The 19,890-nt window shown below is 40.8% G+C and overlaps 1 protein-coding gene across 1 annotated transcript in view; it reads right to left on the bottom strand.

Annotated features, from left to right (window-relative positions):
* The window catches only part of NBAS (NBAS subunit of NRZ tethering complex), a gene marked incomplete at its 5' end in the record, with an annotated part of 394,305 nt that overhangs the window by 108,787 nt on the left and 265,628 nt on the right, over nt 1–19,890 (bottom strand). Inside the window, 4 exons of the mRNA XM_045286598.1 lie at nt 4,398–4,508; nt 9,575–9,804; nt 18,383–18,520; nt 18,918–18,994. Of these exons, the coding sequence (XP_045142533.1) occupies nt 4,398–4,508; nt 9,575–9,804; nt 18,383–18,520; nt 18,918–18,994 (556 nt within the window). The remainder of the gene's footprint in view (nt 1–4,397; nt 4,509–9,574; nt 9,805–18,382; nt 18,521–18,917; nt 18,995–19,890) is intronic.

Here is a 19,890-nt window from a genome sequence, read left to right as displayed (position 1 = left end):
TGAAGCGTGCCTGGAGTCTACCAGGGTGACGTGAGTTGGGTCAGGTCGGAGGGCACTTGAAGCGTGCCTGGAGTCTACCAGGGTGACGTGAGTTGAGTCAGGTCAGAGGGCATAGAGCCTTCAGTTGCTAATCAGGCATGGCTCAAGGTAAGGCGAAATAGCTGTAAAAATCTGCAAATAATTGGAACTTTGAATGTACGAGATATTAATCTAGAAAAATTAGAAGGGGTCAAAAATGAAATGTAATGCATAATGATTGATGATCTAGGCATTAGTGATCTGAAATGAACTGATAATGAATATTTTGAATCAGAAAATTATATCATTTACTATGCCAGGACTAATACATCAAGAGAATGGCATGGCACTCATTGTCCATTGCAAAACCCATCATGAAGTACAACGCTATCTAGGATAGGATTATATCTATCTGTCTTCAAGGAAATCCAATCAATACAACTATTAATCAAAGTTAAGCACCAACCACATAAGCTAGTTATGAAAAAATTGAAGAATTCTATCCGTGATTTCAGTCCAAAATTGATCAAACATGCAATCAAGATGCATTGATAATTATTGGTGTTTGGGATGCAAAAGTATGGAAATAACAGTAGTTAGAAAATATGGTCTTAATGATGGAAATGAAGCTGAAAATTATATGATAGAATTTCACAAAACCAACCACTTGTTCATAGCAAATACCTCTTTTCAACAACACAAAACAAGACCATACACATGGACTTCCCGAGATGGAATACACAGAAATCAAGTTGACTGTGGGACGAGACACTGGAGAAGTTCAATATCACCAGATAAAACCAGGTCAAGCGGCTGACTTTGGAATGTATTGTCAACAGCTCCTATGTAAGTTCAGGATAAAGCTGGGAAATAAAACAAATCCATGAGAGCCAAAGTATGACCTTGAGTCTATCCCACCTGAATTTTGAGAACATCTTCAGAACAGATTTAACTCATTGAACAATAATGACAGACAGACAGCTGATGATCTGTGGGAGGATGTCAAGAAGATCATTTTTGAAGAAAGTAAAAGGTCATGAAAAAGTCAGGGAAGAAAGAAAGATCAAAGTTTATGCCAGAAGAGACTGAAAGTTGCTCTTAAATACTAAAGCAAGTGGAAAAAAGGATGAAGACAACGAGTTGAATAGAAAATTTCGAAGGGCAGCTCGAGAAAAACAAAGCAAAATAATATAATGAAATGTACAAGACTTAGAATAACAAATCCAAAGGGAACAACACACTTAGCTTATCTGAAACTAAGGGAGCTCAAGAAGAAAGTCAAGCCTCCAAGTGCAATCTTGAAAGATTCTCTGGGCAAAATATTGAATGATGCAGAAACCATCAAGAAAAGATGGACAGGGTGGTAGTAACATAATCTGTTGTCAATTTGAGACTTAAGAGTGAAGGGGTGGAGTTTAACCTATCAATCAGGCCACAGCTTGATGACCTCCTTTGGAGGCACTATGGATATAAATAGCTTTCTGGAGGCGGGACATATGCTCACTCCCTGTGAGACATTCCTGATGATAAGCCACATGGAACTACACTGATGCAGTCAGAGCCCTGGGAGCTGTATAAGCCAGGTGGAGACCCCTGCCAGCCCTGAGATGCTTCTACGGCCTCTGGACCCACAAGATTTCTACCCAATGGCCTGTGATCTTCCTGCATTTGACATTATTTCATGGCTGTGTCAGTCTAATATTGGACTTATGAACTTGATCTGAACTGTGCTGGAATGTTTTCTTAATATACAATTACTCTTAATATAAAGCTCTTTCCTATACACATAAGTGTCTCTGGATTTGTGTCTCTAGTCAACCCAGAGTAATACAGAAAGAAAACACAGAGTCACTGTACCAAAAATAACCAGTCAATCCTCCACCATTTCAGGCGGTGGCATATGATCAAGAAGCAATGGTGCTGAAGGAAGACATTCAAGCGGCACTGCAAACATTAGCCAAACACAAGGCTTCAAGTATAGATAGAATACCAATTGAAATGTATCAGCAAACTGATGAAGCAGAGGAAATACTCAGCAAAGCCAGGAAATGGTGAAGATGGCTACTTGGCCAACTGACTGAAAGAGATCAATATTTGTGCCCATTTCCAAAGAAAGGTGACCCAACAGCATGCTCCAACTATAGAACAATGCCACTGATATCTCACATAAGTGATTTTTTGCTGACGAACAATGATTTCAACAGGACATTGATAGGGATCGGCCAGAAGTTCAGGCAGGATTCATAAGATGATGTAGAACAAGGCTGTATATCATTGCTGATGCCAGATGGTTCTTGGCTGAAAGCAGAGAATACCAGAAAGATATTTATTTGTGTTTTATTGATTATGCGAAGGCATTTGACTATGTGGACCATAACTAAGGATAATCTTAAGAATGAAATTCTAGGATATTAAATTGTGTGTTTCATTGTGCAACTTTTACATGGATCAAGAGGCAGTTGTGCGAACACAAGGGAGTACTACATGTTTTAAAATCAGGAAAGGTACGCATCAGGGTTGTATCATATCACCACACTTGTTCAATCTGAATGCTAAGTAAATCATCAGGGAACGTGGATTATGCGAAGAATTATGTGACATCAAGATAAGAGGAAGGCATAAGAACCTATGATATGTAGATGATATATCCTTGCTTGCTGAAAGTGAGGAGGACTTGAAGCACTTGTTGATGAAGTTCAAGGATTGCAGTCTTCAGTATGGATTACCACTCAATGTAATGAAGACCCAAATCCTCACAACTGGACAAGTACATAACATCAACATAAATGGAGAAAAGGTTGAAGTGGTCAAGGACTTTTGCCTTGCTTGGATCCACAATCAATGCTCATGTAAGCAGTGATCAAGAGATCAAAAGACAAGCTACATTAGGTAAATCTGCTGCACAAGACTTCTTTAGGGTATTGAAAGGCAAGGATGTTACATTGAGGATTCAGATTCCTCTGAGCCAAGCCACAGGATTTTCAGTTGCCTCATGTGCATAAGAAAGTTGGTCCTTGAGTAAGGAAAACAGAAGAATCAAAGAATTTGGATTATGTTGCTGGACAAGAATGTTGAAAAGTACAATGGACTGCTAAAGGACACACTGGTCTGTCTTGGAAAAAGTATGGGCAGAGTGTTCCTTAAGAGGTAAGGATGGTAAGACTTTGTCTCACACGGGCATCTTTTCGGTAGAGACTAGTCCCTGGAATAGGACATTCATTATGCTTGGTAAAGTATGAGGCAATGAAACACAGGAAGGTCTCCAAGGAGATAGATGGGCACGGTGGCTGCAACAATGGGCCCAGGTACAGAACAATTTTAAGGATGGCACAGGGCTGGTCTGTGTTTCCTTCTGTTGCTCATAGGGTCTCTATGGGTTAGAACCAGCCCAATGGTACCCAAGAACAACAACAACAAACTTCTACATCTTCCACGTATTTCTGAAACCCACTGTCACCTCTCCTTTACCTTCCCACAGGTATAGCAAGCTGTGGTTAACTAGTTTGGGGTCTACTGCTATCATATCCACCACCACTGGTTTACAGTTGTCTTCTGTGGCCTCTCTAAAAATCTTTTTTCAAACAGTAAACACATTTAACTTTACAAAATGCAAATATGAGAGTACTATCCCCTCACCAATATCATTAAATATTGTATTACTCTTAATAAAAAACAAAAAAACCCCAAGTCTTAATAGGAGTTAAGCAATCTTCGTACTGGGTCTGACTCTATGCTGCTGCCTCTCCCAGTCTCATCTCACACCGTGATCCCCTGACTCTCTAGGCCCTCCTCACACTGCCCTTCTGTTAGAGTCTCCTACCACCATGTCTCCTCTTGTCAGAGGGCTTTAAAAGCAAACAAACTGTTCTATCTATAAAACCACTCTCTTTTCTTTGAAATATAGTCAATATTCACTGGATCTTTAGTTCTCAGCTCAAGCTTTATTTCTTCAGGGAAGCATGAAACTAGGACTGACTGGCCTAAGTAGCCTCATACATGGCCCTTTTCAAAGTTCCCATCTGCCATCCCATTATTTGATAATCACCCGTTTCCCATATGCAACTATAAATTCAAATTCAGCTAGGATATCTGTTTTAGATTACCATTTATTACCCTGACACACTACAGATTATTAATAAAATTGAAAAATAAATTTATAGTAAAGTATCTAACTCAGGGTTCTTATTACTGAAAAGCAAAACTAATGTGTTATTATAACACTGGTGAACCACAGGTGCACAGAGAGAGAGCACACCAGGATAAGAATACTACTCTACTAAAGCTGAAAAACAAATGGTACTTTTCCACTTCAAGACTCTTCTAAAACAGAATGGTAAAAAAGAAATGGCACTAAGTTTCCATATGTACTATACACTTACCCACTGTCCGTGAACAGGAACTCCAAATGGGTCATAAAAACCTCCCAACGGGACACACTGTAGCGCTGCGCCAGAGAAAGAGCAATGCTGTAGACGTGTTCCTCAAGTGTTCTTGAAGAATGTCCATCAGCCACGGGGAAGGAAAAGAAAAGAAACACATTACCTTAATGAGCAAAGAAAGCGTTCATTAGGATTGCTTTCCAGCAGAGAGGGGTGTAGCCAGTACAGTACCTAATAAGACATTTCACAGTAATTCTGGGAAAGTAATTCTGAGGAATTGTAATGCTCCCTAGTCACTGCAGTGCATTTCAATTTACTCAGATATTGTCTAGACCAGCAGTTCCCCATGGAGGGGGTGGTACTCTGCCCCTCCCTCCCGAGGACATTGGTATTGTTGGGGACATTTTTGATTGTCACATCTGGTTAGGAAAAGTACTAGTGGCATCTAGTGGGTAGAAATCAGGAACACTACTAAACCTCAAAACCAAAGTCACGACCATCAACTTGATTCTGATTCATAGTGACCTGTGATTCTGTGATGCTATAAATCTTTATGGGAGCAGACAGCCTCATCTTTCTCTTGCAGAGCAGCTAGTGGGTTTGAACTGACCTTGAAATAAGCAGTCCAACACTTCCCTATCAGGGCCACCAGAATTCCAAGGATGGTATTAACACCAGTTGGTTCTTTCCCACCGATCTTTCAAGTCATCCAGTCATGTCATGGAGACAATGCCAACTCATAGAGATTCTATAGCATGGGGTAGAACTGCCCATGTGAGTTGCCGGGACTGTAACTGTTTATGGGGGTAGAAACCCCATCTTTCTCCTTCAGCATGGTTACACCAAGGGCATACAACAGAGCAGCAAGGGGAGCAAAGCGATGAAATCCCCAGAGAATATAAAAAATGAACTTTGGAGACAGAGTGTGGCACCCCATCAGACTCTACTGGAAATCACTCCTAAAGGTCAAAAAACAGATCTGGAACTATTTATAGGTTTTTCCTTTTCTGTCATTGGCTTTCTTTTTGTTGTCATTTTGTTTTTTGTTGTTGTTTTGTTGGTTTTGTCTTCCTTTGTTTGTTTGTTTTTTGGCTTTGCCTGGTTTTTGCGCTTATTAATGTCTCTGTATGTCTAGCTAGATAAGATAGGCAAGATAAACAATTCAGAGATTAAAACGACAGAACCAACGGTTCCAGGGGGATACGGGAGAAGGGGAGGTGGGAAAGGGGATGGGCAACCAACCCAGGGACAAGGGAACAAATGAATTAAATTCAATGAAGAGAAGGCATAGGATGCCTAGTGGGGCTTAATCAAGGGCAATATAACAGTGAGGAATTAGTAAACCCAAATGAAGGCTGAACATGATGGTGGGACAAGAGGAAATAGAGGAAAGAACCAGGAGGCAAAGGACATTTACAGAGGTCAAACTACAGGCATTTACATATGTAAATACATTTATATATAACGAGAGGGAAATAGATCTATGTACTCTTATCTGTATGTTAAGAATTAAGGTAGCAGATGGACATTGGGCCTCAACCCAAGTACTCCCTCAACAAAAGAACACTTTGTTCTAATAATCCGGCATTCTGTGATGCCCACCTTCCCGACACGATCGCTGAAGACAAAATGGGGTCATAGCAAATGTGGTGAAGAAAGCTGATGGTACCTGGCTATCAAAAGATATAGTGTCTGGGGTCTTAAAGGCTTGAAGATAAACAAGCAGCCATCTACAGAGAAGCAACAAAGCTCACATGGAAGAAGCACACCAGCTTGCATGATCATGAGGTGTCAATGGGATAAAGTATCAGGCATCTAAGACCCAGAGCAACATCATACCAATGTGAACTGGGAGGGGAGGTAAGAGAAGTGGAGACCCAAAGCCCATTTGTAGACAATTGGACATCCCCTCATAGAAGGGTCACAAGGAAGAGATGAGCCAGTCAGGGTGCAGTATAGCACCAATGAAACTCACAACGTTCTAGTTCTTTAATGCTTCACCCCACACACACTATCATGACGTCAATTCTACCTTACACATCGGATTAGACCAGAATATGCACACTGCTACAGACAAGAGCCCACAACACAGGGAATCCAGGATAGATAAACCCTTCAGAGACAACAGTGAGAATAGCGATACCAGGAGGATAAGGGGAAGGTGGGGGGAGAAAGGGGGAATCGATCACAAGGATCGATATATAACCCCCTCCCAGGTGGACGAACAATGGAGAAGTGAGTAAAGGGTGACAGAGGACGATGTAAGATATGAAAATAATAATCTATAACTTATCAAAGGTTCATGAGGGAGGGAGGGAGGGAGGGAAGGCAGATAGGGAGGGTGGGGGAATGAGGAGCTGTTACCAAGGGCTCAAGTAGAAAGAAAACGCTTTGCAAATGATGATGGCAACACATGTACAAATGTGTTTGACACAATGGATGAATGTATGGATTGTGATAAGAGATGTAAGAGCCCCCAGTAAAAGTATTTAATAAAAAAAATTTTTAAGACACAGCTTTGGAAAAAAATATATTCCAGTTTTTTGGGGTACCCCCTCATATATCTGGTGCCAGGCAACATGCCAGACTCCCATAACAGAGATGATTAATGATGGTCCTTCTCAAGGAACCCTCATTCCATCACGGCATGCAGGCAAAGGTGGGCCTGAAGCACAGGGAGGAAGCTGGTCCTTCAAGGATTCTTGCACACATGATAGTAAGACTCCCATCTCCAAACCAGGGCGCCTAAAGCATCAAACTTGTGCAAAAATTCAACCATTTTATTTACCCAAAAAAAGTATATTTTCTAAGTAACAGATTGTGGAGAAGATGTATTATATATTTATCAAAAGCAATTATTTATCCTCTAGGACACACTTCAAATGGCATATGACTGCTGGAGACTTGAGGAAAAGAAAAAAACCTAGAAAAATATAATTGGTGATATAAGGCATACTTTACTTTATAAACGTTTTTTATCATTCTATTGGGAGCTCATACAACTCATCACAATCCATACATATATCCATTGTGTCAAGCAAATTTGTACATTTATTGCCATCATCATTTCACTTGAGCCCTATAAACTTTTATTCTGTGTAATAATCTTCTTCCAGAAACCATAAGGAGCCCTGGTGGTGTAGTGGTTGGGCATTGGGCTGCGATCTGCATGGTCAACAGTTTGAAACCACCAGTAGCTTCCCAGGAGAAAGAATGGGCGTTCTACTCCCGGGAACAACCAGAGTCTCGGACACACAAAAGGAGTCACGATGAGTCAGCACTGAACTGAGGGCAGTGAGTTCGGTTTTTTTGGTTTTCTAAAAACCATGAGCATGGAGTCAGGGCTACAAAATGCCACAAGAAATTGCCACTTGGAATTGAAAAGCCGAGGTTCAACGTTTGGCTGTCACCTTGAGCAATTTTCTAAAGCTCTCTGATTCTCAGATTCCTCTTAACAACATTGAAGAGACTAGATCAAATGATCTCTTTGACCTCTTTAATATTTGACATTAAATGGCTCTATGAAATCACAAACCTCCAGGAGAAAAAAAGATAAAATATGCCATATTTCTCTTCTTAAATTATAACGTATGCTATATTTTTCTTCTTGAGACCAGCTAAAAGTTGCCCCTATTATCTTTTTATGATCTATTTACTCCCTTCCTAAGAAGAGGCCCTAATGGTGCACTCAGTTAAGCAAATGGCCTGATAACCAAGACACTGGCCATTTGAATCCAAAAGGCCCTGTGTGGGTGAAGGATACAGCAGCCTGCTTCTGTACAGACTCGCTTCCCGTGAAACCCTCCAGAGCCCCGGCTTCTGCTTGGTGCTAGAAGGCTGCTGAGAGTCAAAACTGACTGGATGACACTGGGCTTTTTGTTTGGTTTTACTCCAAAGAGAATTTTGCGTGTCTTCTAAAAGTAGGGGAAAGTCTAGCTAATTTAAAATTATCACAAGGTGTCAAGACTACTTTGTCACTTCCTCAAGGACTTAAATAATAACGATAAACAAAGAGTTTATGGCACTGTCATAGCAGAAGCACCTTTGTTTTGCGAGGCTAAAGAAATGTACCAGAGATAAGACTAACCATTAAATGCGCAGTTTCAGAGGCTGGAAGCCTAGACAGAATTACATGCAAGAGCTTTCTTTACAATACAGTAAGGTCCAGAAAGGACGACAGATTGTGTTGTGGCAAAAATGTGATGACAGCTTTGATGTATGAGAGGTCTAAGTTCAATTCATAATCAGGGTCCTTACCAACTATGTAAACTTGTGTTAGCTATTTAATATCCTTAAATCTCATCTTTCATAAAGGGAACATTTGATCTCGGAGGGTTGTCATCAGAATTACAAGATATTTATAAATTTTATAGAGCACCTAACACAGAGCCACATTCAGGATAAACACTCGACAAACGATGGCATTAAAAACACAGCACTTCTACTTAATCATCCTTATAGATGAGCACAATTCCCCATCTTTTGGCAGTCCACAATGCAAACAGGAAATGGAGACCAGCATTAACACTCAGGCAATACCACACAGAGAACGGAACTCCTCTCTGGCTTTGAACTACACTGCTGTCTCACAGGAGTGCCTGCCCGGTTCTTAAAGGGCTGAGGAAAAACAGGAAATGATGGCCATTGCCCAGGGGCTTCTCCTGTTCTGTAGGCTCAAGAAGGACAGAGATCCCCTGAGGCCACAGCACTGGGTCTTTGTACAGGTAGTAAGTAAGCCATGCCCAATGTTTAACACACTGAAAAAACTGAACTGCCATGTCGTTATTTTCAGCCAAAGAAAAGACCATTGTGTTTTTAAATTTCGATAAGAAATGTCATGCTTTTCCCTGTGGTCGTACTCTATCACTCCTAACATAGTAATGATTTTGGTACTGGACTATCACAATTATTTTAAAAAGGTAATTCCCACCCTTACTATTAAATCTTCCGGTTCAGAATTTTGTCTCCAGCTATGTCCTCCTTCGGGAAGAGACACAGTATCACTCATGTAACTACAACAAGTAGGGGAAGTTTTACTTCCTGTTTACAGCAACCAGAGATACAGATTTTTAAGGGACTGTGATTAGTAGTCTGATAATTCAATTCTTCTTATTTTTCTTTTAAATTCTTGTTCTGTATTTTAAGCCCCACCCTTTTGAAACACAGATGGCCCTTACCCTGCCAGACCAAGAATAGTTTCCCTCTTATACTGGTCATCTGCAGGAAACCGCTGCACGTCCACTCCCTTCCGAAGGCCTTGAAGGACCTGTGCTTGAGTGAAATCCAGGAGACGCTCGTTGTAGTAGTGCAGCTGCTTAGTCAGGGAGACGAGCTCCTCGGGCCAGGCTTCATGTCCATGTTGGGTCACATGCCTGGTGACCATCCTGATTAGCTCTTTGGGATCAGCCTGTGAAAAGGATGGATTTTTTTTTTAAACAAAATATATGAAAATTAGTAACAAAGAGAAGGACATGCTTACTGGACCCTGCACACGACTGACATTTAATCAAAGGACACACCTGCCCTGAGAAGTCAATTACAAAGGTGATTCTTTGCCCATTTTGCAGGCTACAAAGATAAGAAGCAGACGTGAACCTAGAAGCACATCACTTGGCTTCTGTTCTAGTCTTCCACCACAAAACCTCCATCAAATTAAAAATAATATACTCTTCCTTTGTAAACGACTTCAACTGACAGCAGATTGTTCCACAACCACCTGCTCACTTATAACAATTCACCCTGGAACTCATTTTCATCATCATTGCCTCTGGATATATTTTCTTTTGACCACCCTTTAGTATTCTCAGTAAGACAGTTGCAATTCACCAACCCCAGCATAAAAGACAGCTGAGCAAATGAGTTTCCCCCCAGGAATAGGGAAGTTGGGAGAAAAAATTCAATGCTAAGTCCTGAAATCATAAATACTTCTGGTGGCATAAGAAACATCTAACTTTTTACTCTACTAAATTTAGGGCTCAATGAGCTATTTTGCAAGAATTTTAACAGCGTCTCCAACAAAAATAAAATTATTCAACTAGAATAAAACCCGGAATTCAACAGCTGACAGCAAAGGAGGAAAGTGATTAACTGGCCACATTTATTTGTATTAAAGTTGTACTGGATGCCAACAGAACAACTCCAGCTGAACTATGACTCTGGAATCACTTAACGGGAAGCCTAATACTTGAACAGCATTAATTCAATCCGTCTCAATTTCTGTGGAAGCCCAGCACATATTTTAATATGAGCAGATCACGGGAAGAAAATCCAGAATCTACCTTTGGTTCACAGAAACGTACACCTAATTATAGTGAGCTGTCAGCATTGTAATGTGTTAGCCATTATTCTGAGCCACACAGAAGATTTGTCAATGTCGAGTCTATTACCAAACCTAGCCTGACATTCTCTCTTGATCCTATTAAGGAACAATCTGGGAATACTGATAAAAACCAATTAAAGAAATCTTCCTGGATTCCAGCATGCAAATTTGCAAAAGAGTCAACCATAGCACACTTAAAAACACTTCTTTCCTATCTCTATGTGTATACTGAGTCACACTCTAAAAAACCAAGGAAAAGTTACCTGGATTTTAACAGTAACTCTCCCACAAGTAAGGTACAGGACATTCATTGTTCATTCACTCAACAAATACTTTGTGTATCTACTATATATCAAAAGGAGCCATGTCGATATCGTGGTTAAGAGCTTGCCTGCTAATCAAAAGGTAGGTAGTTCCATCTCACCAGCCGTTCTGCAGGAAAAAGAAGTGGCAGCCTGCTTTCGTAGAGACTGTTATCAGGGGTCCTCAAGACAGGGCGGACTCCTAGCGACCTTATGTACAACAGAACAAAATACCACCTGCTGTTTTGTTGCTCTGTGTGAGCCCACTGCTGTAGCCACTGTGTCAATTTATCTGGTCAAGGGTCTTCCCCTTTTTCGTTGCCCTTCTACTTTACCGTGCACTATTTCTGTGTTAGACCAGGTTGACTAGGGAAAGAAATCCAGTAGCTCTCATCTATGTAGAAGAAAGAACTTTGTATCAAGAAGTAACTGTGCATTCAGAAGGCATCCCAGGCCAGTCCATGTCCACAAGTCTGATTCTAGTCCATAAGTCACTCTACACACTCACGTCACCACATGCAGTGACACAGACGCAGGGAGATCATAAGCCGGTGGGTGCAAAGTCATGTGGATCCACGGTTGGTGGAAACATGGCAGGGCACCAGAAGCTCTTGGGAACAGTGGCAGAGTCCCAGCAAGCAGGAAGACCAAGGATGGGAAAGAGAGAGGGCGGTTCCCAGTTCTCCTGGTTTAAAAAAGGCCATACCCCCAAGGAGGCATCATCAGGCTGTGACCTGATTGACAGGTTGGATTCCACCCCTACACTTTATACATCTTCAAGTTGACATTAAATCACTAACTACCACAATGTCCTTTTCCAGGGACTGGTCTCTACTGACACCAGGTTCAGAGTATGGGAGATGAAGCCTCACCATCCTTGTGTCTCAGGAGCATTCTGGCTGTACTTCGTCCAAGACAACCTGTTTGTTCTTTTGGCAGTCCATGGTACTTTTAATATTCTCCACCAGTACCTTTCAAATGCATAGATTCTTCTTCAGTAGTCTTTATTCAGTGTCAAACTTTTTCACATGCAAATGAGGCAACGGAAAACACGATGGCTTGCTCAAGAGCATCCTAGTTCTGAAAGTAACATCTTTACTCTTCAACATTTTAAAGAGGTTTTATGCGGCAGATTTTCCCAGTGCAATGCTGGGATCTCTTGCATGCTGCTTCCATGAGCACTGATAATGGATTCAAGCAAAATGACATCCTTGACAACCTCTGTCTTTTCTCCATCTATTGTAGTGTCACTCATTGGTCCAGTTGTGAGGATTGTTGTTTTCTTTACATTGAGCTCTAATCCATTCAGAAAGGTGAAAACCTTGAGCTTCATCAGCAACTGCTTCAAGTCCTCCTCCTTTCAGCAAGCAAGGTTGCATCAGCTGCATAATGTTAATAAGAATTACTCCAATATTAATGGCTCATTCTTCTTCATATAGTCGAACTTCTCTGATTATATGGTCAGCATACAGATTGAACAAGTATGGTGAGAGGCTATAACCCTGATGCACACCTTTACTACAGAGATCATGGCCTTGGAAATCCTATAGGGCCGTTCTACTCTGTCCTAGAGTCTTTATGAGCTGGAATTGACTTGGTATAGGTTTGACTTTTGTTAGGAGTGTTATGTACTAAGAAATATACAACGGGGGTTCAAAAAGTCTATGAACAAATGGATTAAAACATCACGGAATTTTTCAAGTAATTTTTAGTCCTGGTAGTTAATGTCTAGACTACTCAGGTAGCAGAAGAAGCAAGATGCTCAGACAATACAGACAGACAGATTCCAACCAAAGGTGGAATGTTTTCTAAGGCCCTAATGGAATAAAGCAAGAGATAAGATCCCTAAGTAGGGGCCACACCTAGAAAGATCTTGTATATAATATAAGGACCCTAATGATATTATGATGGAACACCAAAGCCCCCTAAATTTAGGGGCCATAGAAGCACAGTGGCAAAAACTTCATCTTACCAAAATCACAGGAAAAGTGGGCACAAAGATGGAAGTCAATAGAGCAAATCTAAATTCGGTTACATGGTGATTTGGGAATCATCTGTATATGGCTATCATTTCTGACAATGGATTGGACAAAGGGGATTCTGTGCCTCAGATCTTGGCACCTCTTTGGTTGAGTTAACTTCTTAGGGTACCACATTGTACTGTTCATCACTGCAATAGCCACCATTGTAGCCATTTGTACAGGGATGCAGGTCACAGCCCCGGTCAGTCTATTTATACTTGCTCTGCACTCTGGCTGTGCCCTGCTGCTGCCTGGTGCGCTCACACTTTTTCTAGCTAAGACATTTCTGCTCAGTCACAGAGAGAGCGAGTGCAAACATCCAGTAAGGAGGGGCTAGGGTGGCAGAAGCGACGTGCATTTGTCCTGTGACAGAGCTCCAAAGTGCTCCAGTTTTATATTTCACCAGCGAACCCATACAATGAAGACGTTTTTTCCCCATCTATACTCTAACCCTATAATTTTAGACTAAAATTCTTTACCTGGACATGTTGTTCAAGGCATTTTGAAGGATCATCAAGGATGCAAGGGTTAGAAACTCAAAAGAGACTAGGAATTATTCAAAGCCAAGAGAGAGAAAAAGCCTTTCTCCAGAGCCAGCACCCTCATTTGGATTTCAAGCCTCCTAAACTGTAAGGAAATACATTTCTGCTTGTTAAATGCATCAAGTCTTTGTATTACTCTTGTATAACCACTAGATAACTAAGACATCAGCAGTATTTAAGTTTCCTTTCATTAGAATTCTTCGGAAACATATCCCTTTCTCTGAGTATTCCAAGCATACTGTACCCTCAAGCTTCATTTTGTGCATTCATTCCCATAAGTAAACAGAATTTTAGTTTTAAAGTTCCACAACCATTTCCATTTGATGCTCATACCAACTCACTGAGCTTTGTAGGGGACTGCAGTGCATGGTTTTTAGATAAATAACAGGTCCTGCATTCCACAGCTGTAGCCAAAACTTCTGACTTCTCACTTAGTGACCTCCTCATTGCAAGCCCTTTCCCCTAGACATCCAACACAGTACCATAAATTACTAATTTTTCTGTTCAGGGTATACTCAATTATCCCTCTCTTTCCCACCTTAATTCACTAACTTTGAGTTAGTGATTCTAACTCAAAGTGACTCTACATAAGGTCTCTAAGGCTGTCAGTCTTCAAGGGAGCAGTCAGCCCTATCTTTCTCCTGGATCAGTGGCTAGTGGGTTTGAACCACTGGCCATGAGGTTACAAGTGCACTGCTTACACAATTGTGCCACCAGGTCTCCTGAGGTCATGAATGGTGGCTTTCAATTGTTTCATATTTAGTATTTAAAGTGACATTACAAATTGTTACAGGTGCCAAAACTAACAACATAAAAAAGACATCGAGAATTTAAAACAGAAGGTTTGGAGTTATTCTGCCCTGTCTCTCCTCCACCCTCCATGCCTCCCCAGGAACACGCACACAAAGCTTGTCAGTGCACTCAGAGAGCTTAATAAATTATGATTGAAAAAAAAAAAAAGAATAAGGGCAAGGCCTTGTAGAAACAAAAGATATAAATATTCATGGCAACAGAATGCTCAATGACAACCTACTGCTCACTAGTAGAGGTAATAATTTCATTTTGGTATAATGGTCTCCATTTCTTGATAACATAATTTGGAAAGTTTTAAACAGGTGGTGTGTTTCCCCTCTAGGGTTTTAATTTTGCTTGAGATAATTTTCTACTTAGTATTTTCAATTAGTGCTAAAAAACAACCAAACACATTTTAGAAATAGTCTACCATAAAGTTTTGAATTTCATCCCCTGCTGACTTTGCTTCCTTAGATAAAACTAAAGGATATGTTTCCATTTTTAACTGATCTCATCTTCTGAAAACTTTCACAAAGAATGCCAATAAAATCACTTTTAAATGTGCTTGCAATAATTACAAAGGTAAGATAAAGGTTAAAAACAAAACAGGTGCAGAAAAGTATTGTATAGCTTATTTAGAATTTTAGGGGGGGAAATAGGTACCTAAGTATGAATCCCCATACCTCATTTCTGAAAGGATACAAAAGACAGAAACTGACTTTTTATTTACACCATTGGCATTTTAGCTACGGAGAAATTCCTGTCCAACTATTTGCCAATTATCATTATATATCCCTAAACACAAAAATGTGGGGGAAAACACAGAATTAGAAACAAATCAAACTGACATGTGGGTGAAAGCTGAACTTCAACATGTGTCGGCAACAAATTGAAGCCACTTGGATTTCAGTGTCCAAGGTGTTTCGTCAGCTGTTTGTCCTGTTTAACTGCAAACTCAAAAGTCCTGCTCTGTTCAGTGTAAGATGCTGAGAAGACTCAAATAATGACTGAGCAATTAGGTTGTCCATAAAAGGCGTTGTGTATTTAAAACATCCCCCTACAGTGCCCATGAATCCTTCAAACTCAAGAGGGCCAGGGCTCAAAACTGCAAAGCTGATGCCTTAAGGAAATTCTAACGCATAGCAGGTGAAATGCTCCCTTAAGTTATTTATAGGGCCATAAACAGTCATCACATTAAGTTAGGGTTAGGCAGAAAGAGACCCAACTCCTGTGCCCCAATGAGAGGAGCACACTGAGAGGGAAAGATGTGCCTTGACTGCAGTACCCTAACAGCTGCTTCAGTGGGGGTTGGGGGTGGTGGTGAGGGACTGGTGAGGGCACACCAAGCAGTGAGAGATGGGAGAGGTAGCTGTGGATCTGCCAAGAAATCCCAGGATGCTTCAGAGAGGAGGGTCTTAAACGCAATAGTGGAGAGACAGAGGAATGGATATTAGACAGAGGCAAGGACATGTGCATGGGCACAGAGGCATGGTAAAGTATGTTAAGTTCAGAGAAATACACAGTCTTGAAGCTGGAGCTTAATCTTCAAACAGGGCGTGTCAGGAAATATGGCTGGAGGCTAGCAAACCTCATCAAGAGGCGTATCAGTCATAAACAGGAGTTTAGAGTTCACCAAGGGGTTCATTAAACAACCCCACCAGGATTTCACATTTGACTCCTCCAGAGAGAGCACAGAGGTCCAAAAACCAGTGACACGCTCCTTTGGAAACAAAGCTAGAGCAATAGCATGTCCAAATAACAGGCAAGCAAAGATGAGAACTGGGAGCTGCAAGGGACAGGATGTCACTTTCTACCACAGTAACCCTACCAAGTACCCAACCTCTTGGAGTCCGATTACTGCAAAGAAGGCTCTTCTGCAAAATGCAGTTGCTTCCAGGCTCAACTGGCAAAAGAATGTAAAAGCTACTTAAAGGCAGTCAAGTGACTTTGTTGGGCTAGTCTGCTATTTCTACTGTCCCTGACAACTCCAATAGACAAGTTCCACAGCGGGCCCTTGCTGCCAGACACCTCCTGAGAGTTTCCTAGCCAGACAGAAAAGATCCTGCACGGGATCACAAGGAAGCCTGGTCAGGTCCCACATCCATGTCCTGTCCTGCGGCTCAACAGTTAGGCAGCTCTTCTCTGCCTCTGATTTTGTCTACCGAAATAGGAACCCCATTTCAAAAACTGAAGAAAAAAATACCACACACTCGTATGTAGGCAAGGTGACATTCCTGTGCCTATGTTGCCACCGGTCCTGCTGTCTGGTGTACTTTTCTAGACAGCTGCAGGGTGTTGCTGCAGGTCTGCACAATAAAGCCACCTTATCAGCTGAGGTCATTCCTGACACTAATTAAATTAAAGACGCCATTTAAATTAAACTACACACACACACACACACACACACAAACACACACACACGTGCTTTTATAGCTCTAATCACCATGTAATACAGGAAATATTTGTTTAGGATGCCTTTTTCTGCAAAAGCATATAAGTGCTTAAAGGTAAGAAATTTCTTTATTTTCAAAATCTCTACCCACTCAACACCTTCTACACGTGTAGCTCAATGGTGTGGGCTACATTCTTCACATTTTGTCGCCATTCTTCCTAGCTCTATTTACCTTGTTTCACGGCCATGAACTTAGACTTTGTTGCTGAAGCCTCTCGTTTTGGAGATACGGTTGTCAGTTTGAGCTCAGATAGATAAGCCTTTAAAGTAGCACACTGCTCACCACGAACGTTCTTTACTTGTTGTAATCAGCTCGATGGCAGTGTGGCAACTGAGCTAAACTGTGGGTTCAGTTGAAGGCTAACTTCATGGAATCTTTTCAGTTCAAGGCTGAAAGACTAATTCTCATAGAGCAATAGATTTGAGGGTTGCCCCTGTCTCACTGAGTTCAGTAAAAGTCAGGTTTCCATAAAAATTTAAAATCCTGTTCCATAATTTTCTTCCATTGGGTCTTCCATTGGGAATCCATCCATTGGGTCTTTGATCAATATCTATTTACTATTATTTTTCTCAGTATGTAAAACATTGCCTGGCATAATCATGTGAAAAATATTTGATTGTAAAGAAAACATTTTATATCTTGGTTAGTTGAATAGTGCCTGGGTCTTCAATGCTCGAGAGCAGTCAGCTAAGATACGGTGACTGGTCCCTTCGCACCTGGAGCAAAGGAGACTTTGGAAACCAAAGATCCAAGGAATCAATCAGTTCAAAGGGCGAATGGCCCACATGAACCGCAGCCTCCTCAACGCTAAGACCAGAAGAACGAGACGCTGCCTACCTACTACTTCCAATAGCCTGAACCAGAAGCCGAGCAGAATGTGCACAGAAGGGTTGAAAAATGAAGACCACAAGGGAAATTCCTGAAAAAGAGCAAACTTCTGATCTAATGGAGCCTGGAGGAAACTCTGAGACTATTTTCCCGAATCACCCTTCTAAGTTAGAACTGACGCCACTCCCAGAGGCCTCCTCTCAACCAAACCCTGGACTGACCCCTGAAAGCAATAATAACACTTGTGAGGAGTGTGCTACTTAGAAAACGATTGGAGATGAAACGGCAGCATGTGCCAAAGTCAGAGATGTAAAGGCCCATTGTAGGCAATGCAAACGATGTCATGGACAATGACAGTATGGGTTAGTGAATGGAACAGTAATTTCCTGTGTGAATTTTCACCTAATGGACAATGTTAAAACATTATTACTGAATTATCATATTAAAGACATGGTAGTAGATCTCAGGGTATTTCTTTAATGCGTTTTTATTCTAAGACAAACGTATGAGTAACTGACACTAAAAAGTAACTGTCCCTAACTGTTCCTTTCAAATTACTTAGACATTTGTCCCAAGACCAAGACAACAAAAGAAAGGGACTCATTCGTGATCCAGGAACTGCCTGGACAAAGCAGATCAGTCTCTGCGAAGAGGTAAGCATGTATTTTGACTCTTTTAGAAAGGCTTTGCCTCTGCTCATTAACAAAGTGGAAACAATGAGGACTCACCCTGTAGAGAGGATGGCACTTGTCGCTGAAACATGGTGCCAAGCGGGCATAGATCTGTAGGCTATAGTAATACGCTGCCAGCTGGAGAGATAAAGCAGAGTGGGACTGCTTTTCAAAGCACTTGTTAGCATCTAACACCTAGGAGGGAACATGACAAAATTCACTTGGCTGAAAGGAAATTAACAAGTTTTATAATAAGTCCTTGCATTTCTAGTCAGTACTGTAGGATTTGGGTTCTAAATTTCCATCATATCTACACATCAACTCAAGCTCAACTTAAGGTGGCTGCACTAAAACTCAGAATACATAATAAAAACAAATCCTATGCATTTAAAGTAGTTTTAAAGATTGGTATTAAAGCTAACAATGAATTCACTTCCTGGATACCGACCAGGGTCCTATCAGCACTTAAAATCTATCAAAAGGTATTAAAATAAACAATTGAACTCAAATTACAATGCTGATTAAAATTCTCTGCATCGATCTTTAATGTATTCATTTCTAAACTCTCCTTTATTGGTAAGGGGAAACTCACCTGTGGCAAAGCAAGGAGATAAGCCAGAGCCAAGGTCATGTCATTCGGTAACGCATCACTGGCGAGTTGTAACAGAACTGAATATAGAAACGAACAAGACAAGACATGCATTATTTGCTTAAGGACTTACATTCATAGTTATTAAGTGTCATGTTTTAGTTCATTAGGAACTCAACAGGTATTAACCCCAAAGGATCCTTTATCAAAGGCTGCGCAGTACCATCAAAATACTAATCCCAGGGAGTGAGGCCCAATGGTAACCTGTCTTAGCTCAAAGCAGGTTGTACATTCCTGACACTTGAGGACATCTTTCTTCGGACAACTGCAAGCAACATCTAAACACACACACAGCAGCGAGGTTAATTTCTCACAGAGAATGTATTGGTATGAAAAGATTGGGATAATGCTAAAAAAATTATGTGTAACAATGACAGCTAATGAGAAAGCTGCTCATGTGAGCATCACAGACTAGAACAAAACAGATTTGTGAATGCAAAAGCAAAAACGGATGGGTGAATGCAAATTTTGATTCTTACTATGATCAAATAACTTTTGAGTTAATCAAATTATTACTATAATCAACACATTTTGATTACTATAATGAAACCCATGTCTTGTTACCTCTCAGAATACTTTATCAAACTTCATATATATGTCTCAGATTTCTTGATAGTACATATATATGAGACTCTTGTTTTCCTTCAATGACACTTTCATAGATTCCCCCAAACTCTCAAACCAAACGCACTGTCATTGAGTTGATGTCAACTAGCAGTGAACCTACAGGGAAGGATTGAAATGCCCCTGTGGTTTTCTGAGACTTTAACTCTTTTTTTTCATATCTTTTTAAAACTCATTTTATTAGGGGCTTATCACTCTTATCACAATCCATACATACATCAATTGTGTAAAGCACATTTGTACATTCATTGCCTTCATCATTCTGAAAACATTTGCTCTCCACTTAAGCCCC

Source organism: Echinops telfairi, unplaced genomic scaffold (assembly GCF_000313985.2).
Source record: "Echinops telfairi isolate 266 unplaced genomic scaffold, ASM31398v2 ScPeMD7_9;HRSCAF=40, whole genome shotgun sequence".
Lineage (NCBI taxonomy): Eukaryota > Metazoa > Chordata > Mammalia > Afrosoricida > Tenrecidae > Echinops > Echinops telfairi.
This window is presented reverse-complemented; position numbering and strand designations above follow the sequence as displayed.